Source organism: Centroberyx affinis, unplaced genomic scaffold (assembly GCF_046629955.1).
Source record: "Centroberyx affinis isolate AG114_WGS23_722 - 3 ecotype Tasmania unplaced genomic scaffold, CSIRO-AGI_Caff_v1 ptg002107l_1, whole genome shotgun sequence".
NCBI classification, from domain to species: domain Eukaryota; kingdom Metazoa; phylum Chordata; class Actinopteri; order Beryciformes; family Berycidae; genus Centroberyx; species Centroberyx affinis.
In genome coordinates, this window is record NW_027280432.1 from 272,113 (window position 1) to 296,326 (window position 24,214).

The following is a 24,214-nucleotide window of genomic DNA, read 5'->3' on the forward strand; positions in this document are numbered from 1 at the left end:
TGTGATGAGAAATGCAAAGCTGGCCATGGGAACACGTCTGACCTGAGGAAACGCCTGGTCAAACACCAAATATTTCTAAAAGCTGAAGAGTGTATCCTACCGTATTTGATAGCCTAGTCTAGCCAAGTCCCCCGCAGCAGCTGCAGCTAACGTTAGCAGCACGCCTGCAGCCAGCGCCGAAGAAGTTGAACCCTCCACGGACGCCGAAACTTTAAGTGAGGCATCGACAACTTCATCGACATGTTCAGGTAATTAATTAGCTAGTTGGATAAGTTGGAGATAACTGGGCTTTTTTCATTGTCTTGGCTGACGTTAGCTTAGCGTTTTTACTAGCGTTGTCACTATCATCAGCTCGTGAGTCGTGTTGTTTACACTCTTGCGCTCATTGACAGGTCACCCTGTCCCACTCTCAACCCGCCCTCGTGTCACAGTGAGAGCCACAGAGCTTACACCCTTCACCCTGGTGCAGAAGACGTCGTTACCCCGCCAGAGAGTCAGTGAATGCTACAGGGCAGTGACCACATTCATTGTTAAAGGGAGAGGGATTTTATTTTTAGGGTTTTATTTTGTGTGGTGTGTAAAATTTTCTAAATAAATAACAATGTTGAAATTGAGAAATTTGGACTTATTTTTTACAGCTGAAATTACATTTTTATTATTACAGAGAGAGTAAAGTACCGAAAAAAGTATCGTTCAGGAACCGGTATCGAAGTCAAGGTATCGGTACCGGTACTGGTATCGAAAATGTTTCAATGATACCCAGCCCTACATATATACTCATATATATTCAAGGACAAACAAAGAAAACCATGGAAAGCAATCTGTTGGAAACCAATGCTGTTGTTAACCTATTTGTTAGTAACAAACAACAAACTCTGGACCAGAAATCGAGGACCATGAAGACAGCCTGAATTAATTCTTGCAAAGAAATAAACCTGTTTCAAGCAGAACAAAAAAACGCTCAAATAATAGATCTGAACAAGACAAAATAATACTTATCCATCAGCCACGACAGTTTTCATAACCTGCAACACAAGCTGGGGAAGCAACTACTTCGCATGACATGAGGAAGACATGAGGAAGGTCCAACATGATGACAGGTCAATCAAAGAAAAACTGCTATAATACTAAGCAGGAAGATTAGCTGCAGCGATAGGTTGAACACTTTAGAGCCACTCAATAGAGCTACAGGGTTAGGGTTAGCCCTAACCCTACATCAACACCAACAGGCCAGCTAGCATCTCTCCCCCATAACACCTCTTGCAAGTCAACATCGACGAACTCAGGAACCAAGAAATAAGAAAGGATATAAAAGAAGAAAAATGTAAGAGCAGCAGTACCTGACAGAAGACTCCTGGGAGCTATCAAAGCGGACGGTTCGGCCATCCAAAAGCTTCTCGGACAAGAGGAAATGGCACCATCCGACACAGCTGAAGGACATTAATAAAGACTCCCAAGAAACCTTAGAGACTGAAACAACTTCAGTGGAATTACGCTGCTGCCACGCCAGGGAGAGTCGATCTTGAAAAAAGCAGTTTATTCCTCTAAGAACTAGCAGGCAGGCTTCAGGTCAAGCAGGTCATGCGCCGATCATACTGCCTGCCTGCTTTGAATTATCCTTAAATTGACCCTGCAACAGAACTTCTCACCAACCCTTACATTCATTAACTTCTGGAAGCTTTTCAGAAAGGATTTAAGTGCCTGAACAGAGAGTTTTAGAGACCTTTACTCAGGTGTTATTTTCTTACTATTGGGATTATATGATTCTATTTTATGACTGTTCAACTCTGAGTTTGAACCCCTCACCTTCATCATCATCTCTACAATGCACACAACAGTGGTGGACTGTATTATTTTCATCTTTTATAACTACATTTTGACAAACGTCTCAGTTCATGTTGGATATCCGATGTAGGGCTCCATGGCCAAGGTGGCACACTTGTCATTTCATTGAAATTATTTTATATAATTGTTGCAGCAGCAGCAGCAGTCTGGACTGGCTGGAAAATAAGGGCAGAGAAAGTAAACCAGTAAACACTCTCTCCAACCACTTTTAAGGTGCTATTGAGCAAGGCACTTAGGTATCACTTTATTTGGATCGTCCAATGTTGACACTCAACTGTCAGGTGACAAAAAGTAGATGTTCAACAAATTCTCACTTGCCTATTTGCTGGAAGTGACTATGTAATCCTAACCCTGATTTAAGCCGTCCTGAACCCCATTTTAACCCTAACCCTAACCCTAAACCCAATCCTAAAACATGTCAGTGACAATCGCTCATCTGAACTGCTTCTTTGGTGATGGTAAAAAAAAAAAAAGCAATCACTTAGCTTGCTAATAAACCTACCATTTAACATTGCACCATGGACATTTTATAGCTCGTGATAGTTATGGTCTTTGGCTAGTGTACACTGCACCCACCAGAAGAAGGTGCAAGAATTTTTGGCTCCCAATGTTTCAACAGAAAGAGCAGTGAAGATTACAGAGGCAGGAGCTAAACAGGCTGCAAGAAGAGGGATAAGGCAGTCAGGGAGACTCCAGTGAGCAGAATGGCCCATTTCTTATCTCTGCTCAGACTGTGTGTGTGTGTGGGTGTGTGTGTGTGTGTGTGTGTTTCTGGCTGTCTCTGTCTGCTGCACTGTGTCTGGGTGTATCTCAGTGTTGGTGTATCCGTGTGCTTGTGTGTGTGTATGCTGCATTGAATACTACAACATGAAGCACACTGGCACCATGACCCACTTTCGACTCCATGGACATCAAATTTGCGTGTTGTTGCTGCTGCCGGATTCTCCAGACAGATTCTACTGACATGCCAAGAGAAACACAAATACAGTATTCTGCTGCCTGCAGGGTCTGATTACCAATCCACTGGACTGAGTGGAAACTGTGGCTCTGACTGATGGCACTGAGTACTTATGGTAAAAGCTAGCTAGACATGAGTGGTGGTTGATGGGTTTAAAGCACCTTTTCAGTGTGATCGGATTCTTTTTCTCATTTTCTTTAATGTTTCCCATCCATTTAATGTTCATTCTGACTGTCTTTACATGCATACACCATAGGGATGGTACAATATGATTCTATATGCGATATGGGGTTCATGATTCGATACAACTACGATACGATGTAATAAATAAAAGTTCAATAACAACAAACTCTGAGTGTGCAGAATTATGTTTATTTAGCCACAAATCTTTCTAGCAATGGGATTGGCTTGCTAGAATGTAAACAACAATTTAAAAATGTCATTGTGATTGCTACAGCTGACTAAAATGTAGCTAATATCGCGATAAATTTTTCTGCCCCACGATACGTATTGGCACATTTTCGCATTGCGATATATTGAATATTAAATTAACCCTAACCCTAATGCACCACGATTAACAATATTTTAAAAATCATTTTTGCCATACCTCTCAGGCTCATTCACCCCCACTCAATTCCACGCAAAGAAAACGACTCCTGAGTCGTCTATCAGAACGCTAAATATCAGGCTATAAACTTTTACATCTTGAGAGAAGTTCTGTTCACCGTTTCATGTTAATGCACGCATTCGGGAACTCTGCAAGTTTCCATTGGCTGTACAGGACTGTATTGGAGAGCTGCGCACCCAGCTAAGCAAGCCGCAAGTAACTCTATATTGAAGCAACTGACAAGATTTTGGTCACAATTGATGGTGGAAAATTATAGGAAACTATAGTAAAAAATGGCCATTGTTATGATTTAAAAAACATAAGTATGTCACAGTTGCTATATTTTGCTTACAAGGTCAAAGCCAAGCACACAAGTACACAAGCCCTTAATACTGGACACACTCCAATCATCATGAAACTTATGTTTATCAAAGACTATGAGTCAGTCAGTGTAGAGTAATTTTAATGTCAACAAATAAAGGTGGCAAAGTGCTTAAAAGCAATGATTTGGATGAAGAAGAACTTTGGCCTACCTGCCCAAGAGCTGGGTATCTCTTAATGTATATCTGGTTGTGATCTGTGCATGTGAGCATGGGCTGTCACATAACAATTTATAAGTCAGAGAGGGTTTACGCAATGATACCTGCCAGAAACTCTACATGATGCATGCATATAATATTTCATGCAAATTTATCCAAGTAGGGTCAAATGGTAGCAATTTGCATGTTTAGTCTAGTTAATATGGATGCTTGTATTTAGTACCTGTCACAATCTCAGTGGACAGATAACCCTATTACTATGACATTTGCTGTGAGTGTCAAAATCTTATATGAGCATACCATTCCCATATGAGCTTGAACCCCAGAATTAGCGTTTGGCAGTATATTTTCCCTTTCTGCATCACCCCTGGAATTCAGCTTCTCCGATATAAATTACAAAAAACAACAAAACAAAAATAGAGCGAGAGTTTACCATTTTGCCCATCCACACGTGGGGCAGGAATCCAATCGTTCGCTAATACCAGAGCTAGACAAGACAGACCGGTCCCATCACTGATTTGACGTCCATGTGTTCGTCACTGCTGCTCACCCAGCAGGCACTGTTTGCTTAATCTATGTTGTTGTTGTTGTTTTCTTTACAGTAAACAAAATCGTAGGTTTCTGGACTCTTTTTCTGATTTTCTAATCCAGGTTATGCAATCAAGCAGCTAGGCAGACAATTAGTCAGACCAACGCCAAGGAACAACTCTGCCACCAATGCCAAAGAACAACTCAAGTTTAATCAGTCTGGGATGTGGTGGTGACGTTAGCTTGTCCAAAGTGTCATTATATGAGCTGGGGTGAAGAACCACTCTCCTACTTGTTTTTGGATTATGTTTGTCTGCTTCTTAGTTCCGGCCAAAAAAAATCACTTCTAATCCATCAGCCTGAGGTCAAAATACCATCCAGTGTATGAGAACAGCTGTACTGGATGCTGCAAATAAGGCCAAAAAGTGACTCAATATGGTCCAGGTTCATATCTACTGCACTGCTGCTTATATGTGATTTAAATTATTACATAATGTTTTGAAAGCATTTATCAATACACAGGATATGATGTTAATATCGCTTGTGCCATAATCCAAGGTGAGCAATTATATAGAGGCCCAATTCAGAGTTTAACAGAATGATAGCTGAAAATACTATTATTTTATACAAGTACATATAATCACAATCCATAATAATAGTACAGTAGCATCCATTAACCTTTATCAATACCAAGCCTGTAGGAATGTTCTGGTTGGGATTTTTTGTGCTGATATGGATCAACAGAGTTTAAATAACGAGACTGTCCAATCCCAACTTTATGTTGATTCATCAATATACAGTATTTTTCAAATTCAAAAAGTTCTAACCTTCATTAATTGTCTTTTCTAATGCAGTAAGTTGCTGTGCAGTATGACTGAGAGCTAGTTTAGTGCTTAATGTAGTATGTGAACAAATAGATGGAACTGTTCATTGATGGTAGAATGCTCCTGTGCTCAATAGATGGATGATAGATGGAATGGAATGTAACACAATGCTTAGTGGCCACTAGATAAAGAATGTAGCTAAATGAATATCCTATTTTCACCTTCTCACACTTGGATATGAGTATCACAGCAGGCCAATCACTTAAAGACCAGTCTTTAGTCAATCCTCCAAAACTGATCAATGGACAATTGTATCAATATCCTGGCTGACACTGTACAGTAGACCTATCATCAGTGTGACACTTCTAACCAAAAGGCAGAACAATTAAGGCCGTAGATGAATCATACTGCCTGGCTGCATCTACAGAGAAGGTTACTCCATTATTACTGTGACAATGAGCACTACACGTTCCTGCTCACTTCTATGTGGATTTTATCAAACTTTATTCCACCTATTACTTTATATTTGATTCTCTCTTGGCATTCTGGGCTTCGTGAAGAGACATTTTGCTCCTCTGGTGTGGGTTGTGGTCTGGAAGGGCTCCCGTTTTTGGCATTAAATCTAGAAACTGTTCATTTGTCACTACAGCTGAGCTGACCCTAAAACAATACTATGACAAATGCCTTCCCAGCAGGGATGGAGTGTGTTAACTGGGCCAGTGTAACACCCCGGGGCAGATGTAGGCTGTGGATACCGTGGCTCAGTCTGGAGGCCCTGTACCAGCAATGTGGGCTAGCAGCTTACTGTGGCATCAATATGGCTTACAAAAAAGCATTTTCAAAATATGTCTAATAACATGTTGTGTCCTGTCACTGCATTGAAGAGTGGCCTTGCCCAGCAGTGAAGCGTGAACATCCTGTATCCCACAAAGGCGTAATTACATGATCCCATATAGAAGCCAATGCGCATCTGTCTTTCCCCGAGGCACATGCATCAACACCTGGAAGCTTACTAGAAAGGCTACAGGTCACAGCAACACAGAGACAGTTGCTGTCAACGCATCGTGTGCATCCATCTTTTAAAATGGCCCTCGCAATAATTAAAAAAAAAATCCCTGAGCGGACACAAGCAATACCCTCGTCATCTTTGAAGGGCTTGTTACGCGCACAGGCCAAGATCTCCCACTTCCGACATGCAGGCTAGCCGATGCTACACGCCCGTGGAAAACCTCTTTTCTGTCTTCACATCATCTTACACGATGACAGCTTCTATTGTTTCAGTGTTGCCATCCTCACGCGTTTGAATAAAGCGGCGGTGAAATGAAAAGGAAACACGAATCAGTGCTACAATATGTCGCTCGCTGAGATGATCAACCTGACACAAACCAACAGGCCCGCTAGTCCCAGTTCTCCCAGTTCGGACGACATTAAAAAGCACTCACGACAACCAGCAGTTACAAAACCCGTGCATCGCCTTACCTTGGAATCGATTGCCACCATGTATGCAGGTCTAATCTGTGTAGAACCGTGTCCATGGCATGTTTTTTTTTTCCTCCGCTAGGACCTCAGCATCAGCAGCTCGTACAATGAAGCAGTGATGGTGGGTGATGCTGCTGGGAGCCCCGCCCTCCTCCCCATGCAGCCAGAATGAGCTCACTGGTTTCCAGCGCAGCCGGCTCCAGTACCGCCGCAGTCCCCCGCTCCTCCTCCAGCAGAGCCCCAGTAAAGCACCAGTAAAGCCCCAGAAAAGCCCAACTGCTTCACGGCGGGCTTCGATCTCCTTACAAAATGCCGTTTAGCCAATTTCTAGCATATTCTGTGTACAAAACACCATGCCTGGGACATGGGAAATACCCTTCCCTTCCTACTGTATGGTATTTTACTCGCATCACTGCTTTTGAAGGGCTAGAAGAAAATCCAGTCTGGAGGATAGGCCAGACTACTGTTACATTGTTACCAACTATGATATGGGATGTGAAACCCAGCTAAATCGTTTTATTTGAAGATTTTGTTTAAATATTAATTAAAGATTCATTTAATTAGTCTTTATGGCAAATAAGTAATAAAAGCAATTCTTTTTCTGACAGTATGATTGATTGTTGTTATTGGTGTTTGTTTGCTTTATGATCACCAACTGGAGGTCATCTAGCCAATTATTTAATATATAGATATTGACGTTGATAGACGTCTTTTAGATGTGATTTTAGTGTTTAATGAATGTTTAATGTCTCATATTTTTCCCCTTTTGGAAATTTTTGTCACCCTTGACATAACGAGTGACTAGGCTTTGAAACATAAAATGTAGGCCAATTTATTGGCGCTATAGCATTATAAAACCCTCGGAACTCGGATCATGGGATTTTTTCTCGGGATATTTCGGGGGTCACGGGACGGGAAATGTGTATCAGCAGATACACTTTCACATTGGTTCCAAAAGAAAAGTTGATCTGGGAGTGGGGGGTCAATCTGAATTGTTAACATGTATTTTTGTCAATGGCAGAGGGGTTATGGGTTGCAGTGAGCTGTATGGATGCTTCAATGCAAATGAAACGAGATAAAATGAGAATTAAGTGCCACCCCGTGGTTGGTCTCAGAATTGTGGGTAATTGTCAAACCCTTTCAGTGGCAATGGGAGTGTACCTGGATCAGCTCAGGCTCCACTGGATAGGACTTTGCTGAACCATATCTGAAGTTTGATGCTGCTGTCAGTAAGGTATATCTCAACCTTAAAAAAAAGGTGGGTTAACTATATTCTGCAAATGAAAAGGTGGATAAACTGAGTTTGGGTGAGTATTGAATAAAATATATATGAGAATGGCTGTTCATGGATGTGACATGACTCTCGCTTTCAAGCATAAGGTCCAGCAGAGTTGGACGAAAAGACTTAAAATAAACTAAATAGGCAAGCTGATGGGAAACAGTCAACCAGTGTTGCAATGATTTCTGTCTTCAGCAAAGATGTAATTTGGACCTGGCAGAAAGTTGAAGTGTAACGGTGGTTCAAGGTGCTTTCAAAGCCTTGGGCAGTTTTGTTTCACTGGAAGTGATTAACTAGATATTGCCATTCAGAAATCAAGTAGGAAAACAAAGTGTGCTACCTTGTGAAGTATTTGTTTTTGTATCTGCAACATGATAGCATAATTTTAATTAACCGTCCTTTATGTTAAAATTAACAGACATCTTTTATGTTTGGGGTCAAATTGACCCCAGCAATTTAAACCTACAAAAAATGATTGCAATTGAAAGTGTTGCCCAAGTTTACACTTCAGAACATCAGCAAATAACACATAGCGCTTAGTCAATAATGAAAAAAACACCAATAAAAAGTAAATCTTCAGATGAGATAAAACAATAAAAGAATCAAATCAAGTAAACTAGAAAGATAAAAGAACACAATTTAAACAGTTAAAATGAAGGCTAATTAAAAGCTAAGCTGAAAAGATACGTTTTCAGCAGTCATTTGAAAATGCTTACAGAGCCCACCTCTCTAATATTCTTTGGCAGGGTGTTCCACAGTAAAAGGCTGCATCCCCAATCTGGGGTGGGGTTTTGTCTTTCTAAAAAAACAGCAGTAGAACACCTGAGGGCTCTTGATGAAATGTAGAACAGCAGGGATTCTGTAATGTAGGCCGGTCCTAAGCCATTAAGAGCTTTGCATACAAGTAAAAGAACTTTAAAATAAATTCTAAAGGACACTGGGAGCCAGTGCAATGCAGCTAAAACCAGAGTGATGCTCTCGCTTCTTTGTTTTTGTCAAAAGTCTAGCTGCAGAGTCCTGGATATGCTGAAGCCTCTCAATAGACTTTTTAGGGAGGCTGGTAAAAAGGGCGTTGCAGTAGTCCAGTCTACTTGTAACAAACGCGCAAGTTAGCTTTTCGGCATCTTTCTGGGTCATGAAGGGCCACACCTTGGCAATATTTCTAAGTTGAAAGAATGCTGTTCTGGTCACCTTGTTTATATATTTAAAACTTAGATCAGAATCTAAGATAAAACCCAGGCTTGTTACTTCTGATTTGATTGAGGGATTCAGGTTCCCAAGTCTTGTAGAGACTTGTTCCCTTTTGGCTTCAGGGGCTGACCAAAAGGATTTCTGTCTTATCTTCATTTAGTTTTAAGAAATTTGTACTCATCCAATCATTGATAGCCAATAGAAAAGTAGTGAGGAAGCTTAAGGCAGCTGCATGATTTGGCTCTATAGAAATGTATAGTTGTGTATCATCAGCATAGCTATGGAAATTGACATTATGTTCTATGATAATATCACCTAGTGGAAGTGTACAGTGAGAAAAACAGGGGACCAAGACAGTTTCCTTGTGCAACACCAGAAGGTAGATCATGTTTCTCTGATACATGATTTCCAAGACAGATGAAAAAGTTCTGAACCAGTTTAGGACACATTCAGGGAGACCAACCCAGTCCTTGTGACGATCTATGAGAATATTGTGGTCGATGGTGTCAAATGTTGGCATTAGTGCTGAGTGTCAAATCATTGACTATTTTGGTGAGAGCAGTTTCTGTGCTGTGGCTCTGAAACCTGACTGAAACTTCTCCAGAATGTTGTCTTTGTTTAAAAAGTTGTTAATTAGTCAGGTCTGTGGGACCCGATTTCAATGTTTAGCCACTAAAAGAAAAATATTTTTTCAGACTCATTGGCCTTGGTTGATTTTCTGTGAAGAACGTGTAAAAGAACACATTTGCATTGAGTGCACACTGTGCACCCCCCTACACATTTATATTACATACGTGGGGTAATAAAAGTGTGGAAAAAGTGTGTGTGTCGGTGAAAACAAGTAAAAATGAAACAAAAGGGTTTGCTGTGTGCCTTCACTCTGTCTTGGGCCTGCTGTTTCAACATAGCACCAAGAAGCTTTCTGCTCCCACTTTTCCTGCACTCCTTACCCTCTGTAGTGTGTGAAACTACAAAAAATGTTGCGGGAACCTGCACAATGTTATTTTTAAACACTGTAAACATTCAGTATTTTCCCACACTCTACCCCAGCCAGGTGCAAATTGGGGGAGACACACAACAGATAAATAGCTTTGTGTGTATGTGGCTCCGTACCACAATCGATCAGTATGGCAAAAATAATCTCTGCTCTTAGAAATCATGGTTGCAGAGAGAGAAGCTAGTGTGGAGCATCTTCCACTTTGGAAGATGAAGAATTTTCCAAATATGAGGATCATGTCTCTGTAAATTCTGACATTGTCTGACAGTGAGTTGGAAGAAGAGGATGAGATTGACCCTATTTTTACATAAATTTTTATGGCTGTATTGTTTTAAAAACCCAATAATGTTGTGGGTCCACCAGACCCGCGAACATTGGGTGAATAACAAAAACATGAACACCACACAAGGGTTAAAAAAGGAAGGTTTGATATGGGCCTGTAGTTACTTAGGACCCCACAGTCCAAATGTGATTTCTTCAACAGCGGTTTCACAACAGCGGTTTTAAAAGCATCAGGAAAATCCCCCAGTCTCAAGTGATGTGTTAATGATTTTCAGAGCAGAGTTTGAAACACTATTGAAAACCTTAAAAAATGTAGTAGTAGGGACAGGGTCAAGAGAGCAGGTGGAAGATTTACTCTCTATTACAAACTTATAAAGTTCTGCAACACAAATACTACTAAATGCCCTCATGGATGTTTGCCTTTTACAAGGTTGATTATTGAGATCACCAGCACCTGAAGCAATACTAGCCCTGATAGTTGCATAAAGAGTTGGAGGGACGGGGGAACTTACAATGTCAGAGACAGGGGCAGGATTCAGTAGGTTGATGAATTCCATAGCCTTCGAATCAGACATATTATTTATGTGAATGTTTAGATCACCATTCAAAATTGTTCTATCATATCTGGTGATAATAGGTGATGCCAATTCAGAGAATTCTGGGAGAAAAAATGATAGTTGCCTAGGTGGCCGATAGAGTGTTAAAATAAGTACTGGAGCTTCAGCCTTGAGGACAAAGGCCAGATATTCAAAAGACGAAAACTCTCCTAGGTCAACCTTTGTACAGTTAAACTGATCTGAGTAGAAAGCAGCTATTCCACCCCCTCATCTGCCCTGTCTAACTGACTGATAGAAGTTGTAATTTGGAGGACATGCTTCAATAAGTGTTGCATTGCTATTTTCATCTAACCAAGTTTCCATTAAAACATGACATCAAGTTTAAAATTAACAATAAGATCATTAACTAAAAATAATTTGTTTCTTAGTGACCTAACATTTAGTAAAGCTAATTTTGAAGTTTTGACAGGGCGTGAAACGGATTTTGAGTGTTGATGGATACATATCAAATTGGAGGGCACGGGTTTGCTCCAATATACAGTGCAGTGCCATACTGACAGCATCATCTACAGACCAGTTGGCGCTGTAGGCAAACTGTAGTGGGTCTAGAGCAGGGTTGGTGATGGTCTTGAGGTAGGTTAGCATGAGGCGTTCAAAGGTCTTCATTACCACAAAGGTCAGGGAGACGGGTCTGTTGTCATTAAGGCCTGTGATTCTTGGCTTTTTGGGCACTTTTCTCGGGATGCTTTAAAGCATGCATTCTTCTAATGAGGTGTTGTATATGTCTGTGAATAACAGAGACAGCTGGTCTGTGCAGTGCTTCAGTGTAGAGGGAGAGACAGAGTCAGGTCCAGATGCCTTGGGGGGATTCAGTCTCTTGAACAGCCTGTTTACCTCACTCTCACAGGTAGAGAGAGAGACAGATAGTCAGGAGGGGAAGAGCTGTCTGGTTCATGTGAGTGAGGAGTATTCACACTGGAGAGCTGGGGGAGGGGGGTGGGGGTTTGGTTGTAGCGCTTGGGGTGCTGCTTAACTGTCGAATCTACATTAAAACCCATTCAGGTTGTTGGCCAGCCGTAGATTATTCATAGGGTGAGGGTATTTGGCCTGGTAATTTGTAATATCCTGTAGCCCTTTCCAGACTGATGAGGAGTCGTTGTTTGAGAACTGTTGTTCTATTGTCTTTGAGTACTGTTGTTTGGCCTCCCTCACCTCCTTGCCAAATGAGTATTTACCCAGTTTGAGCTTGTGTCTGTCTCCACTCTTAAAAGCCTTCTCCAGGAGCAACTGTCTGAGTTTAGCTGTAAACCGTGGTTTGCAATCCAAGCATTCACACAGCTCCTCCACTGCTTCCCTGCTTCTCTGCTTTGATGTTTTCACCACAGGTTTAGAAAGTTTCAGTTTCTGCCTGTATGCAGGGATAAGGTAAAGGACAATAACCAAGGAGTCCGGGTTGCCTCTCTCCACACTCGGTATCTGGTCAGCAAGTTGATGCTGTCTCTCACACACGTCAGCTTGTGGGGGGATGTAAACACCGACTAGAATGAAGGAGATGAATTCCCGGGGGGAGTAGAACGGTTTACAGTTTATGAAGAATGACTCCAGGTCAGGAGAGCAAAACTGCAGTAGCGTTGTCACATCGTTACACGTTTATATAAAAAGTGTTTATATAAAAAGTGATTCCTCCACCTTTGGCCTTGAACAAGAGTGCAGGTCAGCTTGGAAAAGTTGGAAGCCTGGCATATGGCAGTTGTACAGCAGAGTCCGGTATAGCTTCAGTCAGCCACGATTCTGTCAAGCACAAAACAGAAGAAAGAGAAAAGTCTCTATTTGTCCTTACCAGCAGCAGCAGTTCGTCCATTTTATTAAATTAGGAAAAGCCATCAAGTATCAAGCTGAAAAAATAATGTTAATCATGTTTTTAGATACATTAAATGTTGAATGGGGTCATTGACCCCAAACATAATAGGAGGGTTAAATCAAACAAGTGGCAACAGTGAAAGTCTATAGTTAATTAACAGAGGTATAGCCTAGCACAACTTCTTATTGTGAATATTCAAGTCTGAAAAGAACTGCACCATATATTTGTTCATATGCATATACATAGCTTTTCACAGCAAGAAATGCCAAGAAAAGCCTGCAGAGAGTTCAGTTCCCTGTATTTACCAAGTGGTGAAAAGGTTTGTCTGGTGTTTATTTGTTACCCAGAGCCTGAACCTCTAAATTTAGCCAGAAAGGCTGTTTTGCATTGGGATGGTTGATCTGTTCCACCCTCTCACACACACTCTGTAGCTATTAACCCCCCCCCCCCCCCCCCCCTCACACACACACACACACACGCACACACACACACACACACACACACACACACACACACACACACACAAGAGGTATGACTTAAATGCCACTGTTTCAGTCAACATAAAACGAAGTGTGGAGATAGGTTTGGCTATGCGAGACTACAGTCAGCACCACCCACAGATCTAGACACAAGCCCACTTCAGCAGGACATTTACAACTTCATATTATATACCACTATTTTTCTCCAGGCTGCCATTGAACCACATTTTGTAGATTGTGAGGATTTTGGTACACAAATTTTGAGTGGCTTCAGGTGAAATTTGTTTTCACTGCCCACGTTTTTTCAGGAAGCATAGTAGTGATTTAAGAAAAAGAAAAAAATGGTCAACGGAAAGAATAACTCCTACACCGTTTCCTTGCCAAATGGATACCCAAAGAAGCATAAAGAGTTGGAGGGACGGGGGAACTGGGGGAATAAAGCCGAGTTCATCCTGACTGTGATGGGGGCAATCATCGGACCTGGAAACGTATGGAGGTTCCCTTACCTATGCTACAAAAACGGCGGAGGTGAGGTTAAGTTTTGGCTTCAGTTTTCACGCTAAATGGTTTCCAAAAGGGGACTGGAGTTGTGAGGGAAAATTAGAAATATTCCCGGGCACTGTCCTTATTCTGGGAGCTATTTAGAAGTAAAGCTCCTCTCGTCTTGCAGGTGTTTTCTTCATCCCATACATCTTGTTCATGATGACCTGCGGAATCCCCTTATTCTTCCTTGAGACTGCCTTAGGACAGTACACCAGCCAGGGGGGGATCACATGCTGGAGGAGGATTTGTCCACTGTTCGAAGGTAGAAAAAAAAGACTTTTTCTGTATTTCTGGTCCTTTTCTGGTTCTGTTAATATGCAATCATCAACAGAGGTTGTAAAACAATCACGTGGAGCGTGATAGACAGCAGACTTTTTGGATGTAACTTTTAATTGGCGCAGGGGGAAGGATTGTACCGCAGGCAACACATGTATCACGCCGCAATTTCCTTTGCAAATGTCTGTTCAGGAAAATGTATTTTATATATTTCTCATATATCCAGCTGGATTTATAGATATGCCATGTAGGCGACGCGCGTAATTACGCACGAAGTCTCCCCTTTGCGTCCATGGCCGTAACTGAGCAGCTTGTCAGTCGACCGGACTGAGACACCCTCCGGACACTGGTCTGCAAATGCGTATACTTTGTACTTTGTTTTTATCAAAGCATAATGTGGAAGTTTTAAATGATCATTTATTACTGACATCTGTGATTTGTTATGAATGTGAATTAATTGGCACGCTTTTTACGCATGACTATGCATTGGCGAATAACCCTCAATGCATGACCAAAAAAAGCTCTTGATATTTGACATTGTTGAGTCAGATAACACGCTCACAGATACAGTGCAGAGCGAGGAGTGCAGCACTAAAACATTTTTTTGTATAACAGAAGAAATTCAGATTAACTGTTTGACGAGTAAAAACGCTTTTCTATCTATGCATCGTCCACACATTCTACATACATGTTATATTGTTCTTGTTTCCAGGCATGGGCTATGCCAGTCACTTGATCATAGCGTTCAGCGCCACCTCCTACATTGTCATCCTGGCGTGGGCTTTCTTTTATTTATTCTCCTCATTCAGCGCCGATTTGCCCTGGGCCAAATGTGGACACTACTGGAACACAGGTAGGCTGGTCCTGCAGCGAGTGGGGAGGGGCTGGGAGGCGCATTTATACAGTAACGTTATTGGTAATGAGATATTAATTGAAGGGAGTTTTGGGGTTGGGCTTCTCTGGCACGGAGAACTTCTTTTTTGGTCTAGTAAGGAGGGATTTGATCATTTCTCCCAATAATATCCCACTGAAATATGATCTATTCTCTATATTAAAACTCTCAACAACAACAATCTCTGATTTGATGGCAATATCAAAGCAGTTTTGTTTAGGACCATGATAGGATAGGGTCTGCTGTTATGGAGCTTAATTAAATGTTTTGTATAACAATCAAACCCTTAGGGGTCATTCACATGTTCATTTATCTGTGATAGATGTAAAATGTCATATTACAAATTTCTTTCCAAGGTTTGAAACAATATGAAATACTAACAGTAGTACTTTGAACTTTTTTGCACCAGACTCATGCATGGACTTCAGCAATGACAATGTGAGTGTCAGCATGGCATCCAGAGTGAACGCAACTCTTCCCGTTGTGGAGTTCTGGCAGTAAGCAGCACTTTACTCACAGAATGCTCTACTGCACACAAACTCTTTCTTTCAACCTCGTTCTGCCCATTCTCTCTTCTCAACTCTCCCTCTCACTCCGCATCCTCTCCTCCATCACACTCCCATCTCTACTCACTCCTATTTCACCTGACTCTGATTTCTTTCACTTTGTTCATCCTTTCTCTGACACCTTCCTTTCCTCCCTCCCTACATCTCTCTTACCCTCCCTTTCCCCTGCCTGCCATTCACTTTTTTTCCCCTCTCCCTATCTTTTTCCACCCCCCTTCCTTCTCCATCTCACCTCCACCTGTCTTCTCTTTCCAGGCGCCGGGTCTTGAACATCTCGGGTGGCATCGAGGAGGTGGGCAGCGTGAGGTGGGAGCTGGCCATGTGCCTCATCCTCACCTGGGTCATCTGCTACTTTTGCGTCTGGAAGGGCATCAAGTCCACAGGGAAGGTGAGCGGATGAAACATTCATACCTACTTTTGTGAAATGCTGGCCCAAAACCTATTGAATATGTGAAACAGTTACATTTTCAACAACATACTTTAAGTAATTTCCAGTTATCTAGGCTATTTCCTCTCACTTGATTAATCTGATATTTTGTTTTGAAAAATACATATATAACAATATAACCCGATAACAAGACCTGAGGCTTTTTGTTGCCTTGAGAAGAGAACCATTTCACATCAGAAACACAGTAGGCTATTTGGTCCATATGCACTTTTTTGCAGATATGTGTTCCTTACCATCTTACCTTTCAGACAAACAAATACATAATGTCATGAACTGGAAACATGAGAAAGAAAGTGATATAAAATGCCTTGTTGATTGTCCTTTTATCTGATTGAGGGTCTAAACTGATATTAGGTGTAAAGGGCCAGGAGACAGCTTAGGGCTGTGAGAGCCCAGAAACCATTACACAGGAGTTATGTGAAAGTAGTAATAACCGGTAAATCTAATTATTTGGGAACTGATTTGGACAAAACAGCACTGTAGATGATCCTTTGCAGAGATTGCTACCCCACCACCTTCAGATGATCTATCTTGGTGGAACAGATACTAAGCAGACGGGTGGATACCAGTGTCAGAAATGCTCGTTTTAACCATGTTTCAGTGATAACCAGCATATCAGGATTGGAACCATACCTTTAACTGATTTTGACTGAATAATAGTGGCAAATTGTCAATAAAGCAAAGATCATTTTTGGTCATTCATGATCTTTGAATGTTACTTTTTTAAAGAAGAACCGTTGAGGTTAAATGTTTAAAAAGACAGATAGTACTTTTTTGCCAGATGGGATGTCAAATTTTTGATGCTCAATATCTCAGAACTGCACTCCGCCAAGATAGAATCTTATAATACCAAGATCACAATATTGGTTTTTTTTTTATCTAGATCAGATGATAACTTTAATGAGGTGTAAACCAACTAGATGGTGTAACATGAATACAATGCCAGTAAAAAAAAAGTTTGTAGTGAAGCCATATCTATGTAGCCAATAGGGAACTGTTAGTAACAAATATTGTCGGTGAGAGAGAGGGTGGCTGGCAGCTTCACCTTTTCATACAGTTTTTTTTTTGCTGACGGACCATTTTATCTGTGGACAGGAATATTCTGCGAAAGGGTTTATTCATGTCAACATGGACAGTCAATCGCACAGTATCAAAGGTGCATGTCTAGAGCATGAAAACGTAGCCAGTGTCCGTGTAGGTGTCAGAACTATTACTCATACACCTGAAGGCCTCCCAGTCTGCAGTGCTGAGGTAGTCTTTTAACTGATTTACCTTTGAGATAGGTGGTGGAAAGATTTGCCTGGTGGGAGCGTGTCAATGTTCCCTCAGCCCCTATGTTCCCTCAGCCCTATGTAATGTTTTAGGTAATGTTTTCGCCCCTTTTGCCCCCTAACCCTAACCCTAACCCTCTGATGCTCAGGGAACATGGGGCTGAGGGAACATAGGGCCTAATTTAGATGGGGAAAAAAATTCATGAGGGAACATAGGGCTGAGGGAACATAGGGATGACCCCTGCCTGGGAAGACTAGTTGTGTTTTTTCTGCATGTTGGAACCATCTGGACCATTGCAGGAATCACTCCAAGAAATGGTGAAGCGTTTGGATTGAACAATTATTCTGCTTTTGCAATACGTGTATTGTTTCCAGAGGCTTGGATCTCTTCCTCAACACTTTCTTCTTACAGCAGTCAAGTCTATCCAAGTGTGCATGTATTTGGTTGGGTTAGTATGTCTGACTAATGGTATGTATTAGGCAAGTTCAATTAAATATCACTGTCACAGGTTGGGTAGCCTAGCAAGAGGCACACTATGGCAATGTTTTTATTTATTTATTTTTTTATTACTTATATTATGAAAAAGTCATAACCTCCAGAGTCATGTTTTCATGGGACACCAAGGGACCAGAAAATGAGTGTGTCTTTGAAGCCAAGTTCTTACAGATAGGGCAAATTTTCGCAGTAGAAGCCAGACGCAATAAACACTAATATGAACCTAACGGCAGTGTGAAATCAATCACCTCGGCTGTAATGTTTTAAATTTAGTTAGATTGCATTTGAGTTTTTACATTTCACCCTCTCAGTTAAATAATGTAATGGTTACAAACCAGGCAGTAGACCATACATCATTAGTTTTTGTTGTTATGTTGCCATCTTGGACCAAGCCAGTTGACCTATAGGACTGACTCAATACATTACTTCAGATTAGAGCTGACTACAGGTTCTGTGGACTCGTATACCTCAAATGCCCCTGATGTGTTCATTACTGAGTAGAATCACTGCTGGATCACAGATGTTGTACTATCCTGAGACTTATAGTATGTAGAGGGAGCTCTAGGCTCCAGGTGTGTGTGTTACCTGTCAGAAAGTCTATATGAAGAAGACCCATTGTTATGTGTAAGCAAAAGAAAGCTACTTATGGTGTCCTGAGTCCTCATTGATATTTTGGGATCCACAATGTTATAGATGTAGTGAAGAAAATGGATTAAAAAAAACAATAGACTAAGTGACAGTTCACAGCATGTACTGTATGATCTCCTCTCTCCCTCCAGGCGGCCTACTTCACAGCTACCTTCCCCTTCATTATGCTGTTTGTTTTGCTTGTGCGTGGTGTTACTCTGCCGGGGGCAATAGATGGGATTATCTACTACCTCTGGCCTGATGTCTCCCGCCTCTCAGATCCACAGGTAGGTCCTTCACACCCACAAACACATAGAATATTCACACACGCAAACACGCAAACACACACACATACACATTTACTTAAGAGACACATCATGAGTATGTGGCATTCATTATAGAGATATGCTGTCACAGATGCACCCGTTCCACATCTGCTGTATCAAACAAATAAAACTGGCATTAACGCACAATAAATGGCAACTGCCGATGCTTTCTTAGAGTATTGCCAATATCTTGGTCCTGTTTTGGACCTCCCTGCAGTTGGCGCCACTCACCACCAGTTTTACAGTTTACAGTCACACCAGAAACTCCAGTGACACTTCAGTTCACATTCAAAGAGCTTGTGCTTCAGATTCAATCAATTCAGGAAGGACATTTTGATCAAAATTCAAAAACTTGAAATTGGTTTGCCAATAAACGACTATATCCAATCTCTAGACCAGACCCCAAACCGAGCAGAGTGTGTATCCAGTTTGCTACTATGTTTCCTTTACACATATACACACACACACACTCACACACATGCATGCACATACCCTTTCATCTGCACTTTTCAGGTGTGGATGGATGCTGGAACTCAGATCTTCTTCTCTTATGCCATCAGCCTTGGGTTCCTCACCTCTCTCGGCAGCTACAACACTTACAACAACAACTGCTACAAGTAAGCCTAGTCTTATCAATCAAAATCAAAATCAGATCAGCTTTTCTGAGTGTAATCTGCAAAGGAAAATGTCGGTGTTAAGATTTTTGGTCTTTTCCATAATCTCTCTGCAGCTTCAGCTCCACTATTTTTGGGTGTGAATACTTTTGACCGCTTTTAAGGAAATTTGAAAAAAAAAAAAAGTCTAAAAAGAAAAATTTGAGTCTCGAGTAGATCAAAAACAATTCATAATTCTATGATGAGCATCCACTGCTTACTCACTTACTTAAACTTTTATAGAGTTGCATTAATTTAAACGTCTCCCTTTTCCTTTCAGGGATTGTTTCTACCTCTGCCTGCTGAACAGCGCTACCAGCATTGTGTCGGGCTTTGCCATTTTCTCTGTTTTGGGTTTTATGACCTACGAACAAGGAGTGGATATTGCTGAGGTGGCAGAGTCAGGCAAGTATTGACTAATTTTTGTTCTATTAATTATACAGGAAGCGTTAGAGTGAACCATGACCAGTAGGAATTGCAACAACATCAACAGGTTCACAACAGGTTTTTTTGCCTTGAGACTGTCTTGCCGGTTGCTCATTTGCGGCACCGTCCTCCATTGATGAGGAGGGGCGGGGAGTTTTTGCTCCAAAACAGACTTTGGGCTGAGCAGTGGGTTTTGAAAGCCAGAAATCTCAGCAACCTGGCAAAGAAATCGTTGAGTCATTGGTATCGATCAATAACCCGGTCAACTCCCTGCTGATATTATGATCACTGTGTGCGATGGGACAGTAAAAATCGTTCTTGTTGCTCTCTCAGTGTTGCTTGACTGTTTGATGTTTATAGCAGAAAGTATTATGAAGAGCTAGCTCTTATCATTATATAAATTATTATTATATAAATCTCTTTCAAGCTAATGGAAAATACACACTCTCCTCAACACTTTTCTGAAACAGGAAAGTGAGTGTACGTGTAGAGTGTGTGTGTGTGTGTGTGTGTGTGTGTGTGTGTGTGTGTGTGTGTGTGTGTGCGCGCACGTGTTGTTTTTTTAGTATGTTGGTAAATTGTGATTTTTGTTTAAGTTTGAGAGTCACTAGGTTGCATCCTGTTACTCTACCATGCCTGCTGACAACATTGCATGCAGACTAGTACTGGCTAGTATTTTCCTTCCTGGAATACAATAGCATATGCTTTGATAGTGTTGCAATGTAATGTTTAACGTTTTAAAATAATGTTTTTTTAAAAGAAGTCTTTGTTTTAAACCTCTTTATCTCTCTCCCTTTCCCTCTCTGTGCATGAATGTGTTGTGTATGTGTGATTGTGTGTGTGTGTGTGTGTGTGTGTGCGCAGGTCCAGGGCTGGCGTTCATTGTTTACCCACGTGCGGTGGCCATGATGCCCATGCCTCAGGTCTGGTCGGTGTGTTTCTTCATCATGATCATTCTGCTGGGCTTGGACAGTCAGGTAACCACACAACCTCTCTCAAATGAATGAATGATTGAATGAATGGTTAATGACTAAATCAACATATTTTTATCTGCATCCCCATTAAGCTAGTCTTCCAGGATTACACATCAAGGAGACACCCTTATACATTTTAATATTTTTAGATTTTAGACATTCTGTCCAGAGCAAATTACGTTGTGCGCAACACTAGAATAAGCTTCAATTCCTAGATCACCGAAATAACAAGCAACCAAAAGAGGGAGTGCAAAGGAAGTCCTTGATATTCCTGTTTAGAGAACAATCATATAAGAGCAAAGTGCTAGGAAAAGAAATAGACTAAGAGCTAAGGAGAGAGATGGAGGGGATCCTTTAGAGATCAGTAGAGAAATCATGAAATTTTCTAAGTTTAAAATTAACATTATTAACATAACTTGACTGGAGACATCCCATGCAGATGGATTTACAGGGAAATGACTCTCCTCCCTCCCTTCATTTCCTTCCAGTTTGTCGGTCTGGAGTGTCTGATGACCTCAGTGGTTGATCTGTTCCCCACTTACCTGCGCCGAGGCTTCAGGCGAGAGCTGCTTCTGCTGGCCATCTGCACTGTGTGTTGTTTACTGGGCTTCTCCCTGGTCACCGAGGTTGGTGCAGTACACATGGAGCGACACATACAGTTACAAAAACACTTCCACAATGTTCTGTGTACATTTTGAAATATACACATTTACCATTTTCCATATACACTGTAATGTTACTATACTAGATAATAAGATAATAGTTAAAAGTGCAGGTTGTGAGATCTTTTTGTTTTGTTTTAAACAAAGATCTTTGGTGAGGAAACTTTTGTTGTTGATGCGTTTACTGACATTTATGTTATCATTGTTGATGTTAATGATTGTTATTGTTGTCATTGTTGATATTGATTGTTGTTGATGTTAGGGAGGGATGTACCTGCTCCAGTTGTTGGATCATCATGTTTGCAGTGGCACCACTCTGCTCCTCCTCTCTCTCTGCCAGTCTGTCAGCATCGCATGGGTCTACGGTCAGTATACACAGTATAACCCACCATGTCAATATACCTTATCCTGTTTACAATAACCCAGATAAAGCTCTTATAGAGATTATGAGAAACCGGAATGGGATACATAAGATACTTTACCACAAACCATGAGGCATGTATACACCTTAATTTTCATTTTGGGATGAACTATACCTTTAACCCAGTAACCCAGTCTATTTTAGACCAAGTCTCCTTAAATGGGCAGGGATATGTGTGTTTGGGATATAAGGGTGCATGTAAACAGTGGGACCGACCCAGAATTGACCTTTCACATACCTTTCCCTTGCCCTTGCCAGGTGCTGAGCGTTTCTACGGCAACATCACAGACATGATTGGCTACCGTCCGTACCCAGTAATGAAGTACTGTTGGCTCTACATCACTCCCTTCGTCTGCTTTGTAAGGGTTCAGCCATTCATTTAATTTGTTTTTTTTCTTCCTCTGTGTGTATATATCTCTCTCACTATTTGTCTCTCTTTCCATTCAATGATGCACACTGATTAGCCTGAGATTCTGTATAATGTGTCCATTCTTAAGAGAAACGCACAGTCACTGTACTCAGTGAGAGTTATTTGCATATGCACACATACTCAGGCCATAACACACACAGCTGTGCACACACACACACACACACACACACACACACACACACAGCGGATTTATTGTATTGACTTAATCCTATAGCACTCGTCCCCCCCACCCCCCTTGCCTCCCTACCCATGAACTCCCAGCCTCAACTCCTCTCTTTACAAGCTCATATATAAGCACAGCATGAGTGAATCTGCAGCCCATTAGTGTGACTTAGAGACTAATACATCTGTAAAGATATATCATCCCTCCCAATGCTTATATGGTTAGAGTAAAGTCTTTAAGACATTGTTCAATATTGATTCTGTGAAGTGAAACAGCAAAAGGAAATTCTAAACCCACCACTTGACCGATTCATCGTCTACATCACCTTTTTAAGGATGTACTGTATTTTATGGAGAGGAAGAATGTATGGGAGCTTTTCAGATAGATTTTCATAGATAGGTAGATAGATAGATAGATAGATAGATAGATAGATAGATAGATAGATAACTTTGGCTAATAATGTTAGTAACACATATCCACTTTCTCTCCCCACATCACAGGGAACATTCATCTTCTCCATCATCAAACATTCCCCGCTGAAGTTCAGTAACAGTTACGTTTATCCAGCCTGGGCGAACATCATCGGCTGGTTCATAGCCACCGTCTCCCTCTCCCTCATCCCTCTGTTTGTGGTGTGTAAAATGGCGAAAGGCAAAGGCACGCTTCGACAGGTGAGCATGATCATAGTCAAAAACCATGTTTTCTCTCTAATGTGTTGGATTTGTTTTTCTCTCTTTTTAAAGTTGTGTGTTTGTGAGTGTGTGTGTCGGTGGTTGATCAACATCCCCGCAGATATACTGTGATCATTTTGTGCTACTCTTTCCTTTCCTGTGCTTTGTCAAAGATTTCTCAATATACTGCATTAGGTTTTCTCAGAACTTCTTTTGTTTTTCACAAGAACAGTTTTGTAAGAAACACCCATAGGATTACATGGATTGCTTGCATTAAGATTTGTAGGAAGCCATGCCCCTTTTACATCACAGGTTTTACATTACATTATTGGGAAATTATCAGCTTCCAGTTGTCTAGGTTGTACACAAATTGTCAGAAGACACATTCTCAGGTATTTTCTGGTGCGGTCACTTAGCCACCCCTATTGGTGAAAGATAGTTTGCTCTTTTACTTCTTCACATTGTAGAGCTTTCATTTGTCTACATGAAGAGTCATGTCCTTTTTCCATGGAAATGACTACTTGTTGGCCAGGCTGTACTGCAAAATGTTTATTTTCACCTTCCTCTCACCTACCTGCTGAATTCTACTTTACTCGTCTCTCTCCCCAGCGATTCCTGCTGCTGTGCTCTCCTGTGGACGACCTTCCCATGGAACTGAAATGTCCTCCTGCACAGGCATCCAATGGCACCGCTGCCCACACTGAAGTCAAACCTCTATCCCACACCGGGGCAGAGAAGCTCACTCAGTGAACACAGAGAGGCTTTTGGATTGAGAAATGTACATTAGTCTGTGGCTCAGTACAGAGGTCATTACAGCATCCTTTCTCTCTGGCTCTGGGTTTTTACTTTTTCTTCCTGATATTATCTCGCAGTTAGGATGAAAATGCGTCATCATTTGGTAAAGATGGAGATTTTGTTTGTTGCTCCTGAAGGGGAGCTTGGC

The 24,214-nt window shown here is 41.3% G+C and overlaps 1 protein-coding gene across 1 annotated transcript; it reads left to right on the forward strand.

Moving 5' to 3' along the window:
• Nucleotides 1–13,767: 13,767 nt before the first annotated feature.
• Nucleotides 13,768–24,021, forward strand: LOC139654556 (sodium- and chloride-dependent GABA transporter 2-like). The gene is made up of 14 exons (XM_071531663.1): nucleotides 13,768–13,954; nucleotides 14,097–14,231; nucleotides 14,958–15,098; nucleotides 15,547–15,634; nucleotides 15,959–16,091; nucleotides 18,698–18,832; nucleotides 19,385–19,488; nucleotides 19,805–19,929; nucleotides 20,815–20,927; nucleotides 21,413–21,550; nucleotides 21,849–21,951; nucleotides 22,266–22,366; nucleotides 23,101–23,271; nucleotides 23,881–24,021. The coding sequence occupies exons 1-14, from the start codon at nucleotides 13,768–13,770 to the stop codon at nucleotides 24,019–24,021; spliced, it is 1,815 nt and encodes a 604-aa protein (XP_071387764.1).
• The last annotated feature ends 193 nt before the right edge of the window (nucleotides 24,022–24,214 follow it).

Excerpts from the sequence above, each read along its gene's own strand:
- LOC139654556 (XM_071531663.1), top strand. The coding sequence starts at position 13,768 with ATGGTCAACGGAAAGAATAACTCCTACACCGTTTCCTTGCCAAATGGA. Across the intron at positions 15,099-15,546 it reads TGGACACTACTGGAACACAG|ACTCATGCATGGACTTCAGC; the intron begins GTAGGCTGGTCC and ends TTTTTGCACCAG. Across the intron at positions 19,930-20,814 it reads TGCTGAGGTGGCAGAGTCAG|GTCCAGGGCTGGCGTTCATT; the intron begins GCAAGTATTGAC and ends GTGTGTGCGCAG.